This window comes from Pan paniscus, chromosome 12 (assembly GCF_029289425.2).
Source record: "Pan paniscus chromosome 12, NHGRI_mPanPan1-v2.0_pri, whole genome shotgun sequence".
Classification (NCBI taxonomy): domain Eukaryota; kingdom Metazoa; phylum Chordata; class Mammalia; order Primates; family Hominidae; genus Pan; species Pan paniscus.
The window spans coordinates 72,659,771-72,680,278 of NC_073261.2; the positions used below are offsets into that span (position 1 = coordinate 72,659,771).

A 20,508-nucleotide genomic window follows, 5' to 3' on the forward strand; every position below is an offset into this window, starting at 1 on the left:
AATAAATAAGTTTAAAGTGGGAGGGAAATTGGCTAAGGTTATTGGTAAGGAAAATGATATCTTAGAGATTCCTAGAGTGAATCATTTAGTTTTAAGGATTGATCACGTTGTTTATTGATTTTGTTAAGCAAAGTATTTTGTAGTAAAGATACTCAATTGTACAAAATATCACAATTTGAGTTTTCTGTCAATGATAATTTTTAAAATGACATTTAAGATGAATGTTTTAAATTATAATAATACCTGTTCACAGTTGAAAATTAAAAACCATGCAGGAGGGTGTAAAAAGCAAAAGCCCCACCACATTCTCTAATCTCAATCCACTAGATGTGTAGAAACCATCCACTATTTAATCTGCCATACTTATTCCCCAGCTGTAACTACTATTAACTGTTTGTAAGAAGTATCTTATGTCAAAGTCTAACTTCTTCTTTTTTTGTTTTTATTTTTTATGGTGGAGCTGTGAGTTCTTTGGAATTGTGAACATTCTTTTGAAATATGGAGCCCAGATAAATGAACTTCATTTGGCATACTGCCTGAAGTACGAGAAGTTTTCGATATTTCGCTACTTTTTGAGGAAAGGTTGCTCATTGGGACCATGGAACCATATATATGAATTTGTAAATCATGCAATTAAAGCACAAGCAAAATATAAGGAGTGGTTGCCACATCTTCTGGTTGCTGGATTTGACCCACTGATTCTACTGTGCAATTCTTGGTAAGAAATTCTACCATTAGTGGGGCTTACCCTTTTTGAGTGAATATACTACCTTTAATTTCCTTCATTTGAGATCCCAGTGTTTGGAGAAGGGTGTATCTGTGTTTTGACTGTGATGGCTGAATTGGGGTGAAGGAGTTGGTGGCTGCTAATAGTGAGATTGAATTTAAGCACAGAGTCCTGGGAAAAGACAAGAGGTGACTGGAAGGAGGTATGAGGGGATAGATGCCAGTGAGCTCTTCTAAAAGGGATATTTCTTCGACTTCTGGGCATTCCTCATGCTTCTCTTAAAATGCCTGTAACAGAAGAAAGAATGCTTGGAGCTGCTTTGGAGATTTCTGTTGTCTATCCCTCAGCCAACCAGACTGAATACTCCTGCCGTACAACATCCTGTGTATTTGAAACTTGTCACCCTTAATAAATACTGATTTCTGAAGTATCTGAGACTATAGTTTGTTTACTTCAGGTAGTTCCTCAGAAGGGCAACCCTCAGTGAGAGATTATACAAACGCCGAGTCAGAATTTTTTGGGGGGCAAGAAGAAGACTCTTTCTATTAGCCTCCAGCCTTTGCAAAAATTGTTAGTGTCCTAACACAAGTAATTGTAGTAGCGAGAGGACTCTTTTGACCTAATAATTCAAGTCAAATGAGAAAATAAAATGGAAGTCTTCAGGAAAATAGAGGACTTGTTATTTTATAGAATTTCAATAAAATATCTAGAAGTCTTCACTTTCGTGTTTCAATTCTTACCCCGTGTGATGTCTGTCCCTAAGGCACTAATTTTCTTCTTAGACACACTCCTTGTGTTTTTCTACCAAAGCTATTAACTCTGATTCGGTATGACTTGCCCAGTACTTTCAGCCTTCATGCTCCTTTCTGGTTTCTAATTTATTTCTTTCTTTAACCAAAACATAGAAACTGTCTGATACCTACTGCTGTGGTTTGAATGTGTCTCAAATTTCAGGTGTTGGAAACAGTCCTCAAATTCATTTGTTGATGATATTTGGAGGTGAGATATTTGGGAGGTAATTAGGATTAGATAAGATCATCAAGATGGTGCCCCAGTGATGGGACTGGTGGGTGGCTTTATAAGAAGAGAGACTGGAGCTGGCATGCTTTTGCTCTCTCACCGAGTGATGACCTCTGCCATGTTATGACACAGCAAGAAGGCCCTCATCAGATGGGCCCCTTGACTTTGGACTTCCCAGTCTCCAGAACTGTAAGAAATAAATGTACTTTCTTTATAAATTACCCAGTCTCAGGTATTGAGTTATAGCAACAGAGAATGGACTAAGACAGAAATTTGGTACTGAGAAGTGGGGCTGTTGCTGATAACGATTACCTAAGAATATAGAAGTAGCTTTCGAACTAGGTAATGGATAGAGGCTGGTAAAGTTTGGAAGAACAGTCTAGAAAAAGCCTATATTTCCGTAAATGGAGTGTTAAGGGTGATTCTGGTGAGTGCTCATAAGATGAGAAGACTAGGAAAGTCTCAACCTTCTTAGAGATTACTTAAGTGGTTGTGACCAAAATGTTGATAGAAGTATGGATAGCAAAGGCCATTATGACAAGGTCTCAGATGACAATTAGCAATACCCTGTTGGAAACTGGAGTGAAGGCCATCCTTGTTATTAATTAGCGAAGAACTGGGATGAACTATGTCTATGCCTAAGGACTTTATGGAAGGCTGAATTTAAGAGTGATGAACTAGGCTATCTGGTGGGAGAAATAACTAAGTAGCAAAGCATTCAGGCTGCTGCATGGCTACTTTTGACCACTTATAGAGAGATGTGAGGGCAAAGGAATGACTTAGGACAGAATATAATTAGAAGGGAAGAAGAGTAGAAAATTTTGGAAAATTCTCAGCCTGGCTGTGTGGAAAAGAATGAAAGAGAATTTTCAGGAGAGGAACCCAACGTTGTGACTAGTAACCCTTTGCTGAGCAGATTTGTACAAATAGAAGATATCATCAAGACAATTAGAAAAAAACCTTGAAGGCATTCCAGAGATCTTTGAGGCTGTCCCTCCCATCACAGGCCCAGGGCTCTAGGAGGTCAGATTGGTTTTCAGGAGGGTTTGTGGGGTGGTACTAATTCTGTAGGCATGTAGAATGCAAGAGCTGTGGGGGCATGGATTCCTCCACCTAGATTCCAGAGGTTGTTGAAAACAGTCTGGGGGCTCAGGCAAGAGACCCGTCCCAGGAGAAGAGCCACTACAGAGAGCCTTTCTAGAGCAATGCCCAGTAGAAATATAGGGTTAGAGCTGCCACAAAGTTTCTACCAGGGCAATGCCTAGAGGACCCATGGGAGCAGGGCTGCCATTGAGACCTCAGGACTGTAGAGCTACCAGCATGAAGTGCCATCTTGGGAGAGCTGAAGTCTGAGCAAAGCCATAGGGGCGCCATAGGGGTGGGACTGAGCCTAGCAAAGTCATAGGGGTGGAGCTTCCTGAGGTAGTGGAGGCTCAGCCTCCATCCCAGTTTATCCAGGAAGCCCTGACGTGGAGTCAGGGAAGATTATCTTGGAGTTTCAAGGTAATCCTCTTGAATTTTGGACTTACTTGGGTCCTATTACTCTTTGCTTCTTGGATATGTCTCCCTTTTGGAATGGGAATGTTTGTCTTATGCCTGTCCCACCGTTGAATTTTGGAAGTAGATAACTTGTTTGATTTCACAGGCTCACAGCTGGCAGGAATTTAAGGTGAATTATGCCTTGAGTCTCATCCCCCTCAGATACCAAAATCCATGTGTTACTGGAAAGGGGTCCCAATCTAGACCCCAAGAGAGGGTTCTTGGATATCGTGCAAGAAAGAATTCGGGGCAAGTCCATAGAGTAAAGTGAAATCATGTTTATTAACAAAGTAAGGGAACAAAAGAATGGCTATTTCATAGGCAGAGCAGCAGCACAGGCTGCTGAGCTGCTTATACTTATTGTTACTTCTTGATTACATGCTAAACAAGGGGTGAATTATTCATGAATGAATTTTCCAGGAAAGGGGTGGGCAAGTCCCAGGACTGAGGGTTTCCCCCTTTTTATACTATAGGGTAACTTCCTGAAGTTTCCATGGCATTGGTAAACTGTTATGGGGCTGGTGGGAGTGTCTTCTAGCATACTAATGCGTTATAATTAGCATATAATGAACAATGAGGATGACCAGAGGTCACTTTCATCACCATCTTCATTTTGATGGGGTTTGGCCAGCTTCTTTACCAAGTGCTGTTTCATCAGCAAGTTCTTTGTGACCTGTATCTTGTGCGGACCTCCTGTCTCATCCTGTGACTAAGAATGCCTTAATTTCCTGGGGATGTAGCCCAATAGGTCTCAGCCGTATTTTACCTAGCCCCTATTCAAGATGGAGTTGCTCTGGTTCATACACCTCTGACACATGGATGCTCAAGTCCCTTATATAAAATAGCATAGTATTTGTGTCTAGTCTGTGCACTTCCTCCCATATACTTTGTCATCTCTAGATTACTTATAATACCTAATGCCTTATAAATGCTATGTAAATAGTTGTTGTACTGTATTTTTAAATTTGTGTTATTTTTTATTGTTGTATTGTTATTTTTCATTATTGTTGTTAGTATTCTCAATCTACCATTGGTTGACTCTTAGGATGTGGAGGGCTATCTATAGTTCTATTACTCAATTTTAGTAATCCTTAATCCCTTGCCTAACCTGAGGGATTTGTGCCAATTTTTCTTGCTTCTTCCTGCTCCTAAATTAGGAAAAACCTAAGCAGGGGGAAAAAATCAAACATTGCCTATTTTCCTTCCTCCCCAGCCAACTAAATGGACTACTTGGAGGCAGAAGGATTTATTTAGCTTCATTCTCTTAGAAGGCTATGTAATTTATCGATACCCCCTTTCCCGATTCTGATACTGCTCCCCCATTTTCCCCCACTTGTGAACAGTTGAGAATTTTTGTCGCAATAAGCCATTGGGTGTGTGCTGTATTTATCGGATATGTGAAATAGAAAAGCATTAAGAACTAGTAAAGTAGAAACTATTTTGAAGTAAGTTGTAAAACTTTCGGTATTCTGAATGGAGAATGCCAATTACATGTTTTTTACTCCTGAGGAGTAACTTTGGTTACTTTATATTCATTAGAAAAAATACAGTGGAAAATTTAACTTTAGCAATGAAAATGCTTAACATGGTCAAATTTTTGTTCACTGATCTTTTTTGTTGAATGGGTAAAGCCAACGTTTACACTGCATATGATAAATGTTTTGCTTTCTTTGATCAAATTTACATTCAAAGAGCTATTATAAGAAACATTCTATAAAAATTCCAATATGTTGTTAAAGTGGATTTTGATTGTTATTTATATCACATGTAGGTCTGTTGCTTAATCTTTGTCACGTAAATTATAAACATTTTCTGGGTATTGCTTGTCTTAAACAGTCTTGAAAATGTATCTGACTGAATAATTGCCTGTCACAATATTTAAATGCAAGACTAAGTCTTCCTCTGCCTGCGCACCCCACCCCCATTTAATGGGATAATAGAACATAAATGTCATTTGTGCATTTAGTTGATTAAATGTCACTCGTTTATGATTGTACAACTGGTCTATGCAATGTAATGGTCACTGTAGTAAAGTAACAATACATTTTTAGTGGCATTATCAGTGCTGGTAAAATAAACTCACCGTTATATTAACTAAACTGTGCAAACAGATTTACTTGTCATGTATGTGTTCAGATAACTGCATAAAAATGACTTTGTGTTTGGTCACAGTAAGACCTAAAGTGCATTAAGGCAGAAAAATGAAATCGTTAAAAAAAAATAAAGAACCAGAACCAAGTAACCTTTGGTTTGGGACCCCTAGAAAGTCAAGGAAATTGTTTGTCTTTGAATATATTGTATCATTTCATTTATCCTCAGTATTTCTGATAAGTTGTGATTTCACTGAGATATGCTGAGAAATAAAATGTTTTCCCAAGACATCTGTGCTATACTTTAAGTTCTTCCTTAGATGTTTGCTTATTGGAGAATTAAGAATTTGGGAAATAATTTTCATAATCTTTAGTCCATCATTTCAAAGATATTTTGACTCCAAATTACCAGAAGTGTCTTTGAGATGATGAGCTTAGATTGTTATTCAGTTTATCTTCTTTCCTTGTATTTCCTTTCCTTCTTCAGTTGTTGTTGCTCAGTAATACCTCCAAAGAGGTGACCTTGAGAAGAATTTCTGTTTTGGTAGTAATTACTAGAAGCCCTAGTGACTTTTTTTTCTCCAACCATTGTGATGGTAGGGGGGGTCTAATTGAATACAGGATAAGTAATCTTGTTAGGATTTAGAGTTCTTTTAAAGGTTTGACTAAATTTTAAAGCTTCTAAAAATATAATACTGAAGTTTTCAAATCGTTTCTGGTAATACCAATTTTTCATATAATACTTTATAGTTTTAAAAGTATGTTTACTATGTTATCTCATATTATTTTCACATATAGTTCCCTGAAATGGGCAGCTTATGTATTATTCTCATTTTAAAAAGCAGGAGCTAGAGCTTAAATAATTCAGGCAACCTGTTTATAAGTAGCAGAAGCAGTATTAAACATCAAGACTTTTCTTAAGCCAGTGCTCTTTTTTTTTTTTTTAATTATACTTTAAGTTTTAGGGTACATGTGCACATTGTGCAGGTTAGTTACATATGTATACATGTGCCATGCTGGTGCGCTGCACCCACTAACTCGTCATCTAGCATTAGGTATATCTCCCAATGCTATCCCTCCCCCCTCCCCCCACCCCACCACAGTCCCCAGAGTGTGATATTCCCCTTCCTGTGTCCATGTGATCTCATTGTTCAATTCCCACCTATGAGTGAGAATATGCGGTGTAAGCCAGTGCTCTTTCCATTAGGTTTCAAGTGCTTATAAATTTTGGGTTAGCCTCTTTTGAGTGGGTTGGTAGGGAATCTGACGTTATTTTGAAAGAACAGAGGAAGGCCTGTTTGGAACCCCTTCTTTCAGTCCTTAAAGACAAGTCTTATTCTGTTATATCGTTTAGGGCTGAATTTATAATGGGGGGAAGGTTCTTAGAGGAGAACAGCTGTGCATCCCTGGGAGTTGGGCAGAAACAAGCCATACTTGTACACTTGTACACTCAGTTTAGGGATAACTTGGGGTGTTTGGGCTTTATCCTTTTAGGATTATTAAATTATATGTCTATAAGGATGGTCAATTTACATTTGGCAAGATAGTCCAAATGGGAGGAAATAATGGCAAATCCGCTGATGTCACTGGTGCTGTCACCCATGAGAAGGAAAGTTCCTACTCTCTCTGAGGTTCCTCTTGTCATCTCTTAGACAGCTACATAGAAAGTCAATTCAGTTAATAGGAACCTGTAGATGATTCTTAATATCCTCTGATCTTGCCTCTAGTTACATAAATCCTTAACATGCCCTGGTTTTCTGTCTGCCCTCCTCATTGAGATTTTGTAAGAATAGGTATGTGGTGTTTGTTTCAAGTACGAACCCTTGGCATGTTTTGTTTCTAATATTATATTAACATCTTGCTAACATAGGATTGACTCAGTCAGCATTGACACCCTTATCTTCACTTTGGAGTTTACTAATTGGAAGACACTTGCACCAGCTGTTGAAAGGATGCTCTCTGCTCGTGCCTCAAACGCTTGGATTCTACAGCAACATATTGGTAAGAAAGAATAAGTTTTAAACACACTTCACTACTTTTCCTTCTCTTGCTTCTCTGGCTGTGTTGTAATTTTAAGTGATAAGATTCATTGGTGAACACAAATTAGACATAATTTGCATTTTCTTATGTGAGGAAAAGATGGGGTTGTTAGGGGATGGCTAGTAATTCCCTTCAGTAAAAATCATATTTGATTTTATAATCTTATCCTAAGGAACATATAAAGAAAAGCAGATGTTTACTGATATTTTAATTTTATGATATCCTTTTATTTTTAATAAGGATTATATACACAAAAGTAGGTCCTAAAAATCTGCTTATTCTGTACTTTGTGGTCAGAAAAATGCTAAACTTAATTTTTCTCTTTGGAATGTCTGTGGATTTATGTTCTCTGTGTAATATTTTATCATATCTAAAAGGAAATGTAACCATTCTTTATACATATCCTTACTGAATGTATACCAGTCTGTTGGTATGGTATAACTGTGGAGATAAGCTGAGTGCACGTTCTGTGAACTGGTTGATATTTTAAAAGACTATTCTAGAACAAAATTTCAACTTACCTCACTTAAAAAAATTTTTAAGCTAGTTGAAAAAATGAAAGAAAACACAGTGGGGGAAGATTTTGCACAGGGAACAAGTTTAAACTGAACATAACATATGCAAAGTTATCCCTATTTACTTTTTCAGATTTATTTTGCTTTGACTATATTTTGTTAACTATATTATATGTCTTAAGTTAGGAAAATTGTTTCTTCACTGCTATTTTTACATGAAATGTAACTCTTCATAAAACATTTTGAATAGGTTTTTAACAAGTGAACTTATTCATATGTAGAAATGTGTCTTCTAATTTTTGGAAAATTACATTTAGGTAAATTTTCTCAATCAAAAACAGACATTCAGGAAAATAGGCTTTTGAACTGAGGTGTATTCAAACTGTTAAGAGAGGTTTCTGTTAAAGAAAAAGAATTGATTTGGAGTCTTTGAGCCTTCTAGTATAGAATTTCTTTAATGATAATGTTGGAAAACTCACTCTGTGTAACTCTTAATGTTGAGAATTGCGTCTGCTTTTACTAATTATGTATCTGCAGCAGTAGAGAACAAATATCTGTTCAGAACAGATAGACTATGGAACAATGGATTTGAGAACAAAGAGTCAAAAGAGGAAGCATATGCCAAATGGGAAAATTATTGCTACATATCAATTAGTAAGGATATATGAGAGTTTACCCTTAAGACCTTAACATATGGCAAGTTTGTCCAGATGAAGGTAAAAATTGTGCTTGAGTACTGCATTACCCTGCAGTAGACTAAATCCATCAAGGGCTTCTTGTTTAATTAAGTACTAGGTAGAGTTTGTGTAGGGTAATAATCATCATCTATTGAGAGATTTTTATTTTGGCTGAAGATTCAAGAAAACCTTTCTCAGAGGCTTTTTCTGAGCTAATGTAGCTAATGGTTTTCTGGTTTGTTTCTCTAGCCAAGCCCTCTTTTCTTGTTTCCAGTCTCATTTATCCCAACTATCTTTTGGACATCTCCATTTGCTATCTCACATCTTGACATATGCAAAATTGAACTTATTATTTTTCCTACAAATTCTTCTGTTTTGTCTCTGTTTCCTGGTTCAGGAGATGAGGTGGTTTGGGAGTGCTGTTTACCAAGAGAGCGAGTTAACACTGGAAGCTGTTTGTTATTTCATCCATAGCATAGGGGTGATTTTTGCCCCCCTGTAGACATTTGGCAATGTCTGCAGACATTTTTTTGGTTGTCACAATTGTTAGGGATGCTATTGCCATCTAAGGGGTAGAGGCCAGGGATGCTGCCAAGCATCCTACAATGCACAAGACAGCCTCCTACACTAAATAATTATCGGGCTACAAATGTCAGTAGCGCCGAGGTTGAGAAATCTGGATCCACAGTGACTCTTGTGTTGTCCTATCGTGGAAAGGCTTTTTATCCCTCTCCTTGTTACAACCTGCTTGGGGAAAGCTTGTATTCTTCCTCCTGCTTACATTGGTCTCTCAGGGTATTCTTTGGTGCTTCCTCTTCTGCAGACAGTAGGTACCATTACAATGCTGGAATTTTAGTAAGACTGGGAGAAAAACTTAGTTGCCTGGCTTTCAGATGGGATTGTGACTCTCTTCCTTTCTATAATTCAGGACTCTCTTGGGGGCACCCTTTACTCATCAGTTTTTAGGATGCTCAATTTCTGTATGTTGGTCATCGGGACTCCCTCCTTTACCGGGATTTTGAGCTACAGGATCTCTAGTAAGCAGAAGCATGATCAGGGTTTTAATACTAATGGGCTCAAACCTAGCAGGACAACTCTTTGATTAACCTCTTTACAAAACTGACCTTCTTGCTTTTACCCCTCTTCCTCCAATAACTTATCATAATGTTAACAACCGCTGCCTTATCAATATATTAAAAAATTTTTTTTGAAAAGATACTTCTTGCACCTCTGCCACTGTTAGTAAACTCTTAGATAATTCCTAGCTTCCTAGCTCCACTCAGTATTCAGTATGTATCCCTAGGGAAAGATTTTTCTCCTATTTTTTATTTGAGCCCTTTTCAAGTCCTGGAGATGCCATGTACTTGGTCAAAATTATTCTTTCCTCCCCTTTTTCCTCCCTAAGTAAGTAGCAACTTGCCATGGTAGTTTATAAACAAAAGTAACAACGCATTTCTTGCTTCTCATCTTTTAATCATTGAGTCAGATTTGTCTTCAAAAAGTTTCTAGCATCAGAAAGGAAATGTATACCAGGTAAAATTTACTGAGTGGTTGCAGTTTCAGTAACAATCTTTTAATCAAGTGCCTCTTACATACCTCTTAGAAACATCAGCCTAACCACATAGCAATAGATGTCTTACTCAAAAAATTTGCCAACTCCTGGTCAGGTCTAAGTAATTAAATTCTTATAGATAAAAGCACTTGGCTTTAGTTCGTCCTGAACCTTTAATGATTAGATATATATAATTCTATCCAGAGTGTTACAAATGGATCTGGATCCTAGAAGGGATCCTTTAAAGGACCCCAGGAAACTCTCTTGATCTTTTTATTTCTGTGTTTCCCTGCTTTGTTCTGAAAAGGATTTAAAACAGTTTATATAATACATATATATTATCACAAAACAGTAAAACAGAAATTAAAAGGAGAAGGAAAAGAAAAACGAAAAAAAGAAGGTAGGGGATAGATAAAAAATGGAGTCAGGGAAAGCGTAGCAATGGGAATTTGATACTTGTCTATTGACAGGCTGTACATTTGGCTCTGAGCTCTGTTGTCACTGACACTAGGTGACTGGGTTCATAAGATAAAATAAACCCATTCCTCAGAATAGATTTTTTTGGATGCTGTTATAGCTTCCTAGACAATGTCTTGGTAGCTGTGGTTTCTTGGGACTTTCTTTTACATGGACTGTTGTTATCATACCAAAGTACAATTCAGTAAAAGCAGTTCTTACGTAGTCATTACAGTGTGGTTCAGGTACCTAGACTTCTGTTGCTATGACTTGACCAAGAGCTAGATTTTAGAATATCTGTAAATGGATGGCCTGTGTGCCTTTTGAGCAGTTCTCTCTAAATATTGTATGTCTCAACTCAGTTTTTAATTTAATTAATTAATTAATTTATTTATTTATTTGGGGGACAGGGTCTTGTTCTGTTGACCAGGCTGGAGTGCAGTGGCATGATCATGGCTCACTGCAGCCTCTACCTCCTGGGCTCAAGCAATCTTCCCACCTCAGCCTCCCGAGTAGCTGGGATCATAGCCATGTGGCACCATGCCCAGCTAATTTTTGTATTTTCTGTTGAGACAGGGTTTCGCCATGTTACCCGGGCTGCTCTTGAACTCCTCCTGGGCTCAAGTGATCCTTCCACCTCAGCCTCCCAAAGTGCTGGTATTATAGGCATGAGACACTGTGCCTAGCTTCAGCTTAGTTTTTAGTAGTAGTACATAGCAATGAGTTCAAAGTTATACTACCTAAGAAGTATCAGAGTGCAGATATTTTGTATTGCAAATTGGATTGAGAACATATGTTTAAGTAACAGTTGATCTTCAAAGTAGAAGCAAAAGAAAAATGAAAAATGAAGGTTGATCTGTGGTAGGGTAAGTACTCCACGAACATTATGAGGATTCCTAGCTAAATATGGTGGGCTAAGCAAGTATCCAGTTTAAGCAAAAATTTCCCTTGAAACTTTGAGCAATGCCCTAGTTTTGAGCAATGTTCTTTTCTCACATGCCCTTCAAGATAAATCATCTGTGGTAAGTACACCAAGGTAACTACATATGATAATTTATTTTATGAGATTGTTAGATGCAGAAACAAAGCTTAGGGTTAGGAATCATTGGTCTGTAATCCTTTCTGATAATAATGAACTAGCATTCCAGTTGTCTGCTAAAGCCATTTCTAGTTTAGGATAATAAAACCTATTAGTTTTTAAAAGAATATTTGTTTTTCTGTTTTCTTTAGCAAGAACATGTATCTTGCTCAGTTTATAACATATCATTAAGTCACTTGTTAAAAGATGAGAGTTGGAACACAACCTTATTTTATGCCAAAGAAAAATTTTAACTTTTCTGCTGACTTCAACCTTATGGTAATGCTCTGGTGCAGGTTCTGCATGAACAGCAGACAGAATATAATGGTTAAAGGTTGAAGCTCTAGAATTAAATAGACATGCCTCCATCACTTTCTCTTTTTTTTTTCCTTTGACTACCCAAATTTATTCATTTTAAACTTGACATGATTTATCTTTTTTAACTCTTAATATAGCACTAGACCCTCTTTAAAATTTCATGGAAATAAAGAATTTATGACATATTTAAAATTTACTGGCTAAAATTAAAAAAAAAATTTAGATCAATTTATTTCAGGCCATTGTAATCTGGTTTATATGGTCCTAGAGGGATAATTGTGTACCACAAATCCCTTTTTTTTTTTTTTCTTACACTTTAAGTTCTGGGATACATGTGCAGGACGTGCAGGTGTGTTATGTAGGTATACACGTGCCCTGGTGGTTTGCTGCACCCATCAACGCATCATCTACATTAGGTATTTCTCCTAATGCTATCCCTCCCCTAGCCCCCCACCTCCCAACAGGCCCCAGTGTGTGATGTTCCCCTCCCTGTGTGCATGTGTTCTCATTGTTCAACTCCCACTTATGAGTGAGAAAATGCAGTGTTTGGTTTTCTGTTCCTGTGTTAGTTTGCTGAGAGCCTCCATCACTTTCTAGCTATGGAGAAGTTACTTATATCCCTGAGCTTTGGTTTCCTCAATTATAAGAAGAGATGGTAATAGTAGCTACCTCCTATCATTTTCACAATAGATCTTGTCATTGTGGCAAAGACAGACCTCAGTTAACTGAGTTCCATTTCATTTTTATCTTCCCTGGAACAAAGAAAGACTGGATTTTTCAGCTTTGATTGTTACATGATTGAGGCAAGTGGTCAAAGCATAAACCATTGCATGTAAGCACTCTTTGCTCTCCCTTTCCTTGCTGAAGCAATTTGAAAGCTCATGTTTGAGATGGTGGTTACACAGGATGGTTGACACCTGGGACACTCAAGTGTCATTTTAGGAGAATTGCCTGACCTGCAGAGGATTTTGCATGAGCAAGAAGTAAACCTGTGTTGTATTAAGACACTGGTTTTTCGGGTTTATTTGTTAGCATAGCATAACCTAGCCTATAGCCAAGTTAACTTACAACCAGATCCTATCCCAGAGTCAGTGACCAAGGAAAGGTCAATAAAAACAACAAATAGGCCAGGCGTGGTGGCTTACGCCTGTAATCCCACTTTGAGAGGCCGAGGTGGGAGGATTGCTTGAGGCCAGGAGTTCAAGACCAGTTGGGCAACATGGCAAGACCTCATCTCTACAAAATAAAATAAGAAAATTAGCCAGACATGGTGGTGAATGACTGTAGTCCCAGCTGCTTGGGAGGCATAGGCAGGAGGATCGCTTGAGCCCAGGAGATCAAGGCTGCAGTGAGCTGTGTTCATGCCATTGTACTCCAACCTGGATGACAGAGCCTGATCCTGTCTCTTAAAAGATAAAAAAAGAGCTACAAATAATGGAGCAGTATATACTTGGTAAGAGTATTTATATGAGTGATCTATGGTGCAATAACTCACCACTTGCTCCTTATTTTAAACATTAATATGCAAAGCCCTAACTTACAGTTTTTAAAGGACATGTTCAATAAACTAAGTTTGGTGGGAAGTGGGGCAGTAGTGGGCCTTTTAAAATATATGGGTTAAACTGTGCAGTTTGTCTATCATGGGGGCCATGATCATAGAGTTAATAAAGCTAAATATTTAGTGAGAATCAGAGCCCATTCTTCACAGTAGTTCTTAACTCTAGATTCATTTCCTCTGAATGTTTTTCACCTGGGTGAGGCAGTATTACTAAGAACTCAATCAGTAATTGCCTGTTATCTTAAAAAACTGGACACATGACCTTTCATTTGTTGAGCTGGAAACTTTCAACCTCCCAGACACCAGCCATGTGTGGACCTTCACAAGTTTAGCAGATTCGTGCCTTGGTTAACATTGCCTACATTCTACCTTATTTCTAGATTTAAGAGCCAGACTGGGATTTTTGTTTTTGTTTTTGTTTTTTTAGCGAGAAATTTATAGTTAAACTTGACATTTTAACAGGGTTCCAACTGCCCACTTACAATTTTAACTTCACATAGCCTCTTGTTAATCCAAGTTTTTTGGGTTTTGTTTTTGTGGGGAAATTCTTATTAAACTAGATACTAATGGGTTGTACTCACATTTGCTGGGACATTTTGCTGTTAAAACTATTTTAAAGTTATCAGCATGTCTGTTGGTACGTTAAGAAAGGAGAAATTGGCCAGGCGCCATGGCTCATGCCTGTAATCCCAGTACTTTGGGAGGCCAAGGCAGGCGGATCACCTGAGGTTGGGAGTTCGAGACCAGCCTGACAAACGTGGAGAAACCCTGTCTCTACTGAAAATACAAAATTAGCCGGGTGTGGTGGCAAGTGCCTGTAATCCCAGCTACTCGGGAGGCTGAGGCAGGAGAATCGCTTGATTCTCCTGCAGGAGGTGGAGGTTGCAGTGAGCCGAGATTGTGCCATTGCACTCCAGCCCGGGCAACAAGAATGAAACTCTGTCTCTCTCAAAAAATAAATAAATAAATAAATAAGGAGAAATTATGGCCTTAGAGTAAACAGAGGTGTTTTTTTTACATGTTCTAAGTATGAGATCACCAGTATTGGTTTGAAAGCCCATCCCACTCTTTCCACATAACTACTTTATTTATTCACTGTAGGATATTTACTAGGTTCCTGTCTGAAATAAGTATTATGAAAAAGCTAGTGTTAAATATCATCTAGCTTCTTAGGGAACTGAACAAGATTAGAAGGAAAGGTTTCTTGTAGCTGCTTAGATGACAGCTCCCTTGAACATGAAAAAATTAAAGGTGACCAATATATAAAAGGCACAAAACCGTGGCTCTGAGGAGGGTGTTGGGGGCAGTGGGTGAAAAATTGTTAAGGGGTTAATGCAGAGTTCATGGTCCTTGGTTTGAAAATGAGATATACTTTTATTTTCTCTATGATTTGTCTTTCTTGGTTGGCCTGAATTACAGAATTTAGAACCTTAAAAATTAAAATAACCATCCAGAAGTAGAACTAACCCAATCATGAGAGCTCTCATTTTGCCCAAGTTTCCTGTTGGTTCTCAAGATGATCAAAGGAAGCTATAGAGAGTAGCACTTCAAGAGGCTTCTTCCATGATACTTCAGAAAGGGAAGGGGAGCAGAATCATGTGATAATAACGCGGCTTTAAAAAGGCTGTTGTAAAGGTAGCACCAGAACCTCACTTCTGCATCCCTCTTGCCTCTTCTATCTGTCATGACCCTTTTTAAAGGAGTTCCCATGTGACAGTTCCATACAGGATCAGCCCAAGGCACTGGATGAAGCCTCTAAGAACAGATCATTTGTATCTATTGGAGATTGTGGAATTTTAAGACCCACCATTTCTTACATAAAGAAGGACTAGATTGTGTGAAATGTCAGCCAGTGCCCTTTGTCCAGGTTAAATGTGTGATCTGCTCTAGAGTGTGTGATTTTGGGAAAAATTCTTTGTAACATGGTTCATGTTTTTTGGATAGAGGTTCATAGTTGGTGCAGAATTCATCTGGAGGAGACAAAGAAATAGCAGATGCAGATCGAGAAAGAGTCACTTGCCATAATCCTCATCTTTTTATAAGGTGGTCTTTCCATACCACATATATTTCTTTGGACTTGCTTCTTAGTGGCTGTTAAGATAATGGGCCACAAAACTGTAGCAGGGAAGGTTAGGAGGTTAGAATATGCTAAGTTAGAAATAAAATTGAAACATAAAAAGACTGTCTTCTATGATGACATTTTTTATTTTCTCTGGTGGGGGAAAGGTGGACAAGTAGTTCCTTAGTTTGGTGATCCTGCGCAGCTGCTTTAATTGTAGATGAGAAAGTTCTTCCATTTCTGGAGAAACATTAGTTACAGTTGATAGGTTACCATATATGGTCAGTTCTACTTTGTAATTATCCTCCAAATCCATTCTTCTTATTCCATCTCTTCTTCTACTGCCTTTGTTGATTGCAATGATCATTTCTGACTTACTTGACTTCAGTATACTCCTGAGTGCTCAGCCTCTATTATTCTGAAAATCACTGTTAAATAAAATGTGTTTGAATATACCATGCCCCTTAAAAAAGAGAATGTAAAAGAACTCGATTTCTCCCAGAGTAAAGGTCAAACTCTAGCAAGGCATATAAGGGCTCTTCATACTCTGGCCCTTTCCATGCCTCCCCGTGCTGTCCCACCATGAGTACTGCATATTAGTACTTGTTTTCCTAAATACTACACTTCACAGATGTGCCAACATTTTCTCCAAGACATTAAGATCCTCTAACATTCCTCCCCTGCTCCTTTTAACGTTATTGATTCATACTTGTAGTAATTCATCTCTAAATAATCTCCTCCTCAGCGTTATGTTTCCTGACACTCTTCTAACCATTTCCTCTCTCTCTTACATATTGGCTACATTAAGGGTCTCATTAGGTTTCCTAACACCTGGTACTTACCTCTCAAACTGCATTGCATTTGCAGATTTTTGAGAGTGCACCCTTTAAAAACAGAAGAGCATTTTTCACATTCTCCTCATCTGATCAGAAAAATATCTTCTCAGCTTAAGTCCATGAGATGTTTCCTATAAACTGGCGAGAAGACAGTGGGACTACCCAGGATAAACTGGCTAAATCCAAAAGTGTTTGAAGATTGGTTGATGGGAGGTCAGCTTCTGTCTAGTTGCTTCCATTGACAATACATTTTTAATGAAATGCTCTTTCTCATAATCAGTGAGAACCATGAGAATCATCATGGTTGATCCTAAAACTGTTCATCTAAATCGAATTCTGGTAATCTCCTTTATTCATGAATTAGGAATTATTTACTATCAGGAATAGTAAAAGCAATAATAATGAACTTGGTTTGAAATGATTAGGTAGAGTGGCATAATTGAAGGTGGAAAAGTGGTTAGGACAGAAGCTTTAGCTTCTCATAGTCTGTCCATTTGAGAACTTCTAACCACTCTGTAGTGTTAGTTAGTGCCAAATGTGGACCACTGGCAGAAGTCTTCAGTGAAGAGAGGCTTTCATGGAAGTATATTTATTGGTAGGCATGTACGAATCTAGTTATTTATTAATTCCTTAATTAGTGGATTCCTTGATTACATGTCAGCTGTGTATCAGACACTGGTTTAAAATTTGTAAATGATATAGCTAAAGCATCTACATTAAAAAAGTAGAAGAACTCCAAATAACCTAATGATGCATCTTAAAGAACTAGAAAAGCCAGAGCAAACCAAACCCAAAATTACTAGAATAAAAGAAATAATAAAGATCAGAGCAGAAATAAATGAAATTGAAGCAAAGAAAACAATACCAAAGTTCAATGAAACAAACAGTTGGTTTCTTGAAAAGATACACAAAACTAACGAACATTTAGCCAGAGTAAGAAAAAAAGATCCAAATAAAATTAGAGAAGAAAAAGAAGACATTATAACCGATACCGTAGAAATTCAAAGGATCATTAGAAGCTACTATGCCAAGAAATGGGAAAACCTGGAAGAAACGGATAAATTCCTCGACACATACAATCTTCCAAGATTGAACAATGAAGAAGTCCAAAACCTGAACAGACCAATAACAAGTAATAAGATTGAAGCTGTAATAAAAATTTCCCAGCAAAAAAAAAGTTCAGGACCTGATGGCTTCACTGCTGAATTTTACCAAATATTTAAAGAAGAACTAATACCAATCCTCCTGAAACTATTCTGAAAAATAGAGGAGGAAATATTTCCAAATGTACTGTATGAGGCCAGTATTACCCTGATACCCAAACCAGACAAAGACACATCAAAAACAAAACAAAACAAAACCAAAAAAAAAAAAACTACAGGCCAGTATCCCTGATGAATATTGATACTCAACAAAATACTAGCAAACCGAATTCTACAACACATTTAAAAGATCATTCGTCATGACCAAGTGGAATCTATCCCAGGGATGCAAGTGTGGTTCAACATATGCAGATCAATCAGTGTGATACGTTATATCAACAAGGTGAAGGACAAAACCCATATGATCATTTCAATTGATGCTGAAAAAATATCGGATAAAATTCAACATCTCTTCATGACAAAACCCTCAAAAAACCGGGTATGCCTCAATTCAGTAAACACCGTTTATGACAGACCCACAGCTCATATCATAGTGAAAGGGGGAAATACTTGAAACTTTTCCTCTAAGATCTGGAACATGACAAAGATGCCCACTTTCACCGCTATGATTCAACACAGTAGTGGAAGTCCTAGTTAGAGCAGTCAGACAAGAGAAAGAAAGAAAGGGCGTCCAAGTTGGAATGGAAGAAGTCAAAATGTCCTTGTTTGCAGATGATATGATTTTATATTTGGAAAAACCTAAAGACTCCACCAAAAACCTATTAGAACTGATGAACAGATTCAATAAGTTTTCAGGATACAAAATCAACATACAAAAGTTGGCGCATTTCTTTATGCCAGCAGTGAACAGGCTGGGCGCAGTGGCTCACACCTGTAATCCCAGCACTTTGGGAGGCCGAGGTGGGTGGATCACCTGAGGTCAGGAGTTCGAGACCAGCCTGGCCAACATGGTGAAACCCCATCTCTACTAAAAATACAAAAATTAGCCGGGCGTGGTGGTAGGCACCTGTAATCCCAGCTACTCAAGAGGTTGAGGCAGGAGAATCACTTGAACCCGGGAGGTGGAGGTTGCAGTGAGCCGAGATCGCACCACTGCACTCCAGCCTGGGTGACAGAGCAAGACTCCATCTCAAAATAAAAGCAAAAAGTGAACAATCTGAAAAAGAAATAAAAAATTAATCTCATTTACAATAGCAACAAATAAAATAAAATACCTAGGAATTACTGTGACCAAAGAAGTGAGAGATCTCTACAATGAAAGCTGTAAAACACTGATGAAAGAAATTAAAGAGGATACATCAAAAGAGGAAATATATTCCGTGTTCATTGATTGAAAGAATCAATATTGTTAAAATGGCCATACTACTTAAAGCAATCTACAGATTCAATGCAATTCCTATCAAAATACCAATGACATTCTTCACAGAAATAGAAAAAGCAATCCTAATTTTTTTTTTTTTTTTTTTGAGACGGAGTCTCGTTTTGTCACCCAGGCTGAACTGCAGTGGCATGATCTCGGCTCACTGCAACCTCTGCCTCCCGGATTCAAGCAATTCTCCTGCCTCAGCCTCCCAAGTAGCTGGGGTTACAGGCATGTGCCACCATGCCTGGCTAATTTTTTTGTACTTTTAGTAGAGACGAGGTTTCACCATATTGGCCAGGCTGGTCTCGAACTCCTGACTTTGTGATCCACCCACCTCACCCTCCCAAAGTGCTGGGATTACAGGCGTGAGCCACCGCGCCCAGCCAGCAATCCTAAAATTTATATGGACCCACAAAAGACTCATAATAGCCAAAGCTATCGTGAGCAAAAAGAACAAAACTGGAGGAATCAGATTACCTTACTTCAAATTGTACTACAAAGCTATAGTAACTAAAACAGCCTGGTACTGGCATAAACACAGACACATAGACCAATGAAACAGAATAGAGAACCCAGAAACAAATACAGAAACCTACAGTGAACTCATTTTCAACAAAGGTGCCAAGAACATACATTGGGGAAAGGACCGTCTCTTTATTAAATGGTGCTGGGAAAACTGGATATCCATATGCAGAAGAATAAAACTAGACCCCTATCTCTGGCCATATACAAAAATCAAATAAAAATGCATTAAAGACTTTAAGACCTCTAACTACTAAAAGAAAACATTGGGGAAACTCTCTAGTACATTGAACTGGGCAAAGGTTTCTTGAGAAATACCCCACAAGCACAGGCAACCAAAACAAAAATGGACATATGGGATCACTTCAAGTTTAAAAGTTCCTGATGCACAGCAAAGGAAATGGTCAACAAAGAGAAGAGACGGCCCACAGAAGGGGAGAAAGTATATGGAGGTTCCTCAAAAAACTAAAAATAGACCTACCATATGATCCAGCAGTCCCACTGCTGGGTATATACCCAAAAGAGAGGAAATCAGTATATTGAAGAGGAAATGTTTATTGCAGCACTATTCAGAGTAGCTAAGATTTAGAAGCAACTTGTGTCCATTAAAAGATCAATGGATAAAGAAACTGTGGTACATATACACGACAGAGTACTATTCAACCATAAAAAAGAATGAGAGCCTGTCATTTGCAACAACATGGATAGAACTGGAGGTCATTATAGTAAGTAAAATAAGCTAGGCACAGAAAGACAAACTTAGCATGTTCTCACTTTTTTACGGAGCTAAAAATTAAAGTGGTTGAATTCATGGAGATACAAAGTAGAAGTCTGGGAAAGGTAGTGGGGATGAGGGGTGAGAGGTGGGGATGGTTGGTGAGAGGTGGGGATGGTTAATGGATACAAAAATATAGTTAGAATGAATAGGATCTATTTGATATCACAATAGGGTGTCTAAGGTCAACAATTTATTGTACATTTTTCAACAAGTGAAA

At 38.0% G+C, this 20,508-nt stretch overlaps 1 protein-coding gene across 11 annotated transcripts in view; it reads left to right on the top strand.

Annotated features, from left to right (window-relative positions):
- Positions 1 to 20,508, top strand: part of ASB3 (ankyrin repeat and SOCS box containing 3) — a 192,521-nt gene that overhangs the window by 161,230 nt on the left and 10,783 nt on the right. For all 11 annotated transcript variants that reach the window (XM_057301308.1, XM_034953132.3, XM_055107944.2 and 8 more), the window contains 2 exons: positions 461 to 718; positions 7,247 to 7,377. In XM_057301308.1, coding sequence (XP_057157291.1) covers positions 461 to 718; positions 7,247 to 7,377 — 389 coding nt within the window. The remainder of the gene's footprint in view (positions 1 to 460; positions 719 to 7,246; positions 7,378 to 20,508) is intronic.